General features: G+C 50.2%; 1 protein-coding gene across 1 annotated transcript in view; it reads right to left on the reverse strand.

Moving 5' to 3' along the window:
• Positions 1-6,482, reverse strand: part of AMBRA1 (autophagy/beclin-1 regulator 1) — a 28,386-nt gene extending 21,904 nt beyond the window's left edge. Inside the window, exons 1-6 of the mRNA XM_008945083.1 lie at positions 6,245-6,482; positions 5,931-5,989; positions 5,174-5,357; positions 4,325-4,497; positions 3,019-3,085; positions 1,046-2,505 (exon numbers count right to left, since the gene is read on the reverse strand). Coding sequence (XP_008943331.1) covers positions 1,046-2,505; positions 3,019-3,085; positions 4,325-4,497; positions 5,174-5,357; positions 5,931-5,989; positions 6,245-6,379 — 2,078 coding nt within the window. The 5' untranslated portion in view covers positions 6,380-6,482. The remainder of the gene's footprint in view (positions 1-1,045; positions 2,506-3,018; positions 3,086-4,324; positions 4,498-5,173; positions 5,358-5,930; positions 5,990-6,244) is intronic.
• Positions 6,483-6,748: the final 266 nt, after the last annotated feature.

Below are 6,748 nucleotides of genomic sequence, written 5' to 3' on the forward strand. Positions count from 1 at the left end.
CTGTGTACAAAGCCTCCTTCAGTCAGCTACATCTGCATCCAACCTGGAAGCTTTGTTTTCCTACAGCACAAAGCATCCATTTCCAAGAAAGAGCAAGACTAGACTTTTCCTCTCAGAAGAGCACAAACCACTTGACAGAGAGGATGTGAAATTGAAATTGAGTAGGAAAACTCCATGTAAAGTACCAACATAGATGGTTTGTCCATACAAGCCAGTGAAGACATTTTCTCACAAAGCACAGCTCCTTCCTGGTACAAGTTCAATTTGGCTCATTCTATTTCTTGAAAGACATCTGAAGCATAAGAAAAAAAAAAATACCCTTCCAAAAATGAATCGCCTTCTTATACAGTAGATGTTAAAATTTTCAGTGATCAGCATGCCCCCAAACAGCTCACCCTAGATTTGGGTCAACAGGGGCCACTGTCACAACTTAGCTCTTCAAAGGCAAATATACCACATGGGTTTGACCAAACACCTGCAACTAAGGTATATTCCCAAACCACTGACACAGTACTTTGACTTTTTTTTTTGCCTTAATGAGAACATGAAGGAAATGGCTGTTACCCCTTCCAGCTCAAGATCTACAACCTCAACAGGACACAGCACACAAAAATGCAATTCTTACCACTCACACCCACTTTTGCACCCTACCCTGGGCAGACTGTCTGCGTGCAGCACACGTGTGACATGGGGCACAAAGGACAGTGTAGCACAGCCCATGTTCCCACCCATCTGCAGTGTCTGGGGGACACCAGGAGCAGAGTTCCCCCAAGATTTGCTGCCAGAGCCCATCCTTTTGCCTGCCTGGATGATCATCCTCCTTTCCCACTGAGAGGTCTGGTTTATGCCCTTAAAACCTTCAGAACCTATCTGCAGCATGATAATGGGAGCTGTAAGAGATACTAATGCAACATCTCTGTTCTCACCTAGGTACATAGCAAACAACCATGTGAGAGAAGGTTTTTAACTCTGAAAACAGCGAAAAGCTCAGACTAGATGGGAAAAGGAAAAAAAATAGAGGAGGAAGGCCAAGCATATATCTTACCTCCTGAGTGAATCCTCCTCTGAGCTCTCCTCAGGCATTTCCTGGTTTAAGGCCTCCTGTGATACATTCCCAGGTCTGCTTGAAGCCGACTGGCTGTAAAATCTTTCCCAGTGCCCCGTCTCCTGGTTAAAGACCACTCCCACGGTCCTCTCCTCCTGCGGGGTGGAAGAGCTGCCCAGCTGCAGCCTGCTAGAGGCAGGAGCTCTGCCCTCGGTTCTCTCTGCAGGCTGCACCTGGCTGGTATTTGGAGGCACACCCTCAAACGTGCTTTGGACCTGCCCTGGGGTGTAGCTAGGCGTGCTTCTTTCCCAGCGTAGCGTGTCATTGTTAAAGGTCAGCAGGTTATGACAAGCGCGACAGCTGTTCAGGTGACCCCGGGACAAATTGGAACTGTTTTCACTGCTGTGTGGAGTCTGCTGATGGGAGGGACCAGGCCGATCAGGCTCAATGTTGTTGTTGAGCATTTCTTGAGCCTGTTGCGACTGGCCGGGCTCCCCACCAAGGCCCTGATCTAACTCCTGAAGCCGGTCATATTCCAGGAAGAAGCGCCTCAAATCACAGTGGAGCTCGTTACGGACGCTGGCCGCACTGCTGGGGCCAGCACCAGCCCCACCGTCCGCCTCAGCCCCCGGGGCCAGAAAGCCCCTCCCTTCTGTTGCAGAGGTATAGACCGACGCCTGGGAACCTCCCTCCTGCTGTCTCAGCACCGAGAGCAAGCTCACGGAGGAGGCACTGGTCCTAGGGGGAGGCATGGCTTCCAGCTCTGACCGAGAGCTCATGTTCAGCACTGTCCTGGACCAGTCAGACCCACCTAAGCCCGAAGCCATCTCTCTTGCAGACTGTTGGTACCGGGACTGGTGGCCTGCCAAGGGCCCGCTGAGGGCCCGCCGCGTGGGGCCCAGGCTAAGGTTGCGCAGGGTGTTGCCAGCGGCGCTGCTCTGAACTGTGCTGAAAGCAGAGGGCCTGTTAAGTATCCCCTGCTCCTCCTGCACTACGGATGCCTGCTCTGGGGGTTGATAAGGCTCTGTCTGCACAGAGGAGAAGGAAGTGCCAGTGGCCCCCGAAGACGTAGAGGGTGCGTTTTCCTGGTGTGGGAAGAGAGAAGAAGGAAGTCTTGCACTAGAGCATCGGCTGCAAAGGCACAACATCCCCAGGTGCTGGCAGCACTCTGCTGTGGGGTAGCTGACACGCTCCCGGAGCCTGTTATAGACAGATGCCCTTGTGTTCTCACTGGCTGGAGGCGGAGGTGGTGGTGGTGGAGGCGGTGGAGGGGATGGGGTAGCAGAGTCTTGAACACTGTTTTGCTCTCCCACCTGTATGCCGGAGGAGCGGGAGGACAACATGTGCAGGAAGTTGTGGAGGAGGGGCGTGCGCCGGACGGGCTGCGAGGGGAGGATGGCGCGCTGCCGGTAGTGCGGCAGCTCCGCGCTGTCCACCGAGATCTCCACCTCCTCGTCGCTCTGCGGGGAGAGACAGCCCCACCTCAGCTACCACCCCCGGCAAGATGACAGGATGGGACGAGCCCCTTCCTGCAGGAAGCCGGCTGAGACCGCTTCCAAGTTCAGTTTATGGGTCCAGACAACCTCCTCCTACAGCCCAGGGAGCTCTGACAACACGTCCTTCACACCGACAGAAGCGTCGGCATCTGAGGGGCAGCAGCTGTGGGGAGCGTTGTTAATACCTCCCATCCAGCAGGATGTCACAACAGAACTCAAAGAGCAGGGCCATTGGGACAGCTGTCCCACCACTAATGAGACAGCCAGGGCAAAACAAAGGCACTTTGGAGAGCTCTTCAATAGCCCTGCACACAGGGCAAGAGCAGCCATGTGACCAATTAAGGCGAGACCGAGCTCTGCTTAGAAGGACTTCAGGTTTTCAGAGAAGCAGGGAGGCAGCTTAGGGACAGACTAGAGGTAATGTATGTAAAGCATGTTGTCATTAGCCAGTCAATAGAGGTACTGGCATTCCCTTACCTGCTGGTTAGAAGGGTTAACAATTGCTGTGAGCAAGTAGTGTCCCAAGGGATCAAACCGTACCAGCCTAAAACAAAAGCAGAGCCAGAGTATCAATCCTCAGTTCACATTCCACACTGGCACAGGAAGCTGGACACAGCAGGGAAGAAAACCCCACGGAAGCATTTGCATTGAGAAGGCTACTACATTACCACTGTTTTCTTCTGAAAGGATGTCAAAAAGTTTATGCATTAAATAGAAGAAAACATACTGAGGACTGCAGCTATTTTATAGTCCACAACAATACCACCCAGGATTTAAAAGCTGGAAGCAAGTACTGCTGTATCAACTGAAACAGCCACAAATTTTAAGGAATGTGTACATATGTATTGCTAATTGGAATTTGGTACAAAGAGAGAGGTTAACTGGCCTTGAATCTTACATCCTTGTCTCATTTATAATTGCTCAAAAGAAGGCATCACGTTTCCTTTGTAACTGCACCAAAGTAAGAGCCCAGCACTCTCTTCCAGCAACTTCTGGGCTCTCTCATCCTTATGGCTGACGAGTTTAATTAAGCTTGCATATGAACTGGAAGTAGATTCTGGGCATTTATTTGGCACACATCCGATTACAAATATGAATAACCAAGCTATGACTTCAAATTGCAAATTTTCCTGCCCTCTAAGAGTTGCTGCAACTCTTCTAAGAGTTGCTGCAACACTTCTCTCCACTGCCTCAGCACAGGGGATGCAGCATCCCAGAGAAAACCTTCCTATAGAATCATAGAATCACTATGCTTGGAAAGGACATTCAGGATCATCAAGTCCAACCTTCATTCCAACATCTGCCCAACCACTAGACCACAGGCTCAAGTGCTACAGGGATGGTGACTCCACCACCTCCCTGGGCAGCCCGTTCCAGTGCCTGACCACTCTCTCAGGGAAGAAATTCCTCCTAATATCCAATCGAAATCTTCCCAGCACAGCTTGAGGCCATTTCCTCTTGTCCTATCATCAGTAATTTGGGAGAAGAGACCAACACCGGCCTCACTACAACCTCCTTTTAGGTAGTTGCAGAGAGCAATAGGGTCACCTCTCAGTCTCCTCTTCTCTAGACTAAACAACCCCAGTTCCCTCAGCTGCTCCTCCTCAGGCAGTTTTCCAACCCTCTCACCAGCCTCATTGCCCTTCTCTGGACCCACTCCAGCACCTCCATGTCCTTCTTATCCTGTGGTGCCCCAAACTGGACACATCAAGGTGCTCAGTACTCCCCAAACCCAACCACCTTTCACATGGAAGCCTTCCCTTCCACAGCAGCAGGGGCTCACCTGACCCGCTCCATTTCACTAGCTGTCTTCACCACTGCAAAAGGCTCCCGACGACTCCAGTCCCAGAAGTGGATCTCATTGGCAGTGGCAATCAGCAGGAGCTGAGCCGTGGGGTGAAAAGCAAGGGATGCAATGGCATTGTTGCTGTCTGTGAACCAGCTCTCACTTCCACCCTGGGTGAGGAGTCAAGAATCACAAGCAGTTTATCACAAAGTTTGAGATCATTCGTTTTCCAGGTATGTGACATCTCCCCAAGACTCTACCTAGAGCATGGAAACAAGATGCTTCCTCAGCAACAACAGCAGCTGCTCTTACACAGGGCCACGTGTCCTGTCTAGAACATAATACTACTTGCAACAATGATCACAGATGTAGTTTTGCATGTAGTTGCCTCAAGCAGCCTGTAAAAATGCTGCATTTCCAAGTGACCAGCTAAGGATGTGTTTTGTCTCTGTGTCAATCACCAGGCTAGGTAGAACTGGCAGAGCAGCAGCTTCTCTCATGAAGAGTTCTGATATGCTCAGTGGAATGAAAAACAGAACATCTTCCACATAAGCTAAACAGGCACCTTGCACAAAGTTCTCCAGCATTCTCTGTACCACTCTAATCAAATAAACAGACATGTCTAAGGAGCATGACCTACCTGGTGGGATCAGATGAAGAATCTGTCATCTCCTCTCTAGGCAGAAGAGGACAGCTATCATCTGTTCTATGCTTTTAAAGACAAGTTCCAGCAGAGCTTCCAAACAGCATTCTTACCAGGCAACGTTTGGGAAAAACTCAGGCCAAAAAACAAGTCAACACCCACCAAATACCAAACCCACATATGTTTCAGAAAAAAAAACTTACGTGTAAATCCCAGATTCTAACCTCCCCATCCAGGCATCCTGAAGCAATGAGGCCCGGGATGGTGGGGTGGAAGGTGACACACCAGGGAGTGCGGCGGTGCCCGACCAGGGAGTGAACACACTTGCCCGTTTTCACCTCTGTGATGTAGATGTTGTGGTTCACGTGTGTGGAAGCCATCAGGGTCCTGGGAATGCAGAAGGTAGGATAAATATTAATGTGAGAAGAGTATAGCAAAACCAGACCCTGGTTAGCTTCATCTCAATAGGGGCTGTTCACACCTAACCCAGCAGCTCGCAAAAGGGACTCCCAAATGACAGTTTGGGGCAAATAAATATTCCCAGTTCTCCACACTACCTCAACCACTGTCAAATGAACTGACACCAAGAGAGATCCCACCTTCATTTCTGCTTCCAATACATGCATAACTCTGTTCTGTAGCCCAGTGTGTGTGCCACATCACTTGGCATGTTGTGCTAAAACATCCTTTACTCCCTCAAGCATCTTATGAAATCCCACAGTGGCTGCACAGATCTTTTTTCCTTAGAACTACACGTTGCTTCAGTCCCTCAGAAACTAAACACCAGCTATGCCCAAAGCTGTGAGATCAGGAAGGTGTGCACATCCCACCCATGCATGTCAGGAACCAGAAGTTTCCCTCAGCTGTTCAGGACTGGACAACTCAAGGGGCACAAGCCCCTGTGGCTTTTGTAAGTGTAAGGAGGCTGCTGAAGCAGGGAACAAACAAGGAGTTAATTACCTGTCTGGACTAAACGCCAGCAAGAAGGTGGAGCGTGGACTGTCTGGTAACTCAACTTTCTGAAAAAGCCAACAAAGCAGGAAGTGTTGCAAGTGTCATATGATCCTACTTCAACTGTAAGCCACACAGACAGCACGGGGAACTGGCTGCAGCAACGTATCTAGGATCACATCACTGCAGGAGCTGAACAGGCCCAGAGAACACGTCAAGTGTAACGCATGGAACATACAACCAGGAGACAATGTATTCCAAATCCCTGCCTCCCCTTCCCCCACTCCAAGATGAAGCTATGCACGTGTATTCCACAGCCTTACCTTGCCCTCCCATTTCATCCACCGGGTTTTATCCTCCACCAGCTCCTGGAGGAGGCGTTGAGCACCCAGTGCCTGGGTGCCCCGTTCCCTGCCCCACAGGATGCGGACAGCGTTCTTCTCTGGGACCACCTTCATGGCTCTCAGCAGCCAATGGCTCACCAGCAGCTTCCAGATGACTACTGCCACCAAGCTACAACTAGGCTATCCACATTTCAGTTGCTTATCTTCATGGAAACCTAGAAAGAGAGGAGAATGATAAGGAAGGCAGCTTTTACTTTGCTCACCTAGATGGAGCTTTAAATACCAAAAGACTGGATTTAAGAGCAAATCTCCCCTCTCCCCCAGCCTTTGCTACCTTCTTCCATTATTGAGGCCAAATCTTGACGTTTCTGCAAGCAAAGCTTACTGTGAAAGGTTTCTGAAAGCATCCAGCCCTTTCCTTGTACACATGCCCTAGACATACCACACCTAAAGAGAATAAAAAATTGGCTTGGAAACTCTTTC

Source organism: Merops nubicus, unplaced genomic scaffold, assembly GCF_000691845.1.
Source record: "Merops nubicus isolate BGI_N331 unplaced genomic scaffold, ASM69184v1 scaffold5148, whole genome shotgun sequence".
In the NCBI taxonomy this organism is placed as follows: Eukaryota; Metazoa; Chordata; class Aves; order Coraciiformes; family Meropidae; genus Merops; species Merops nubicus.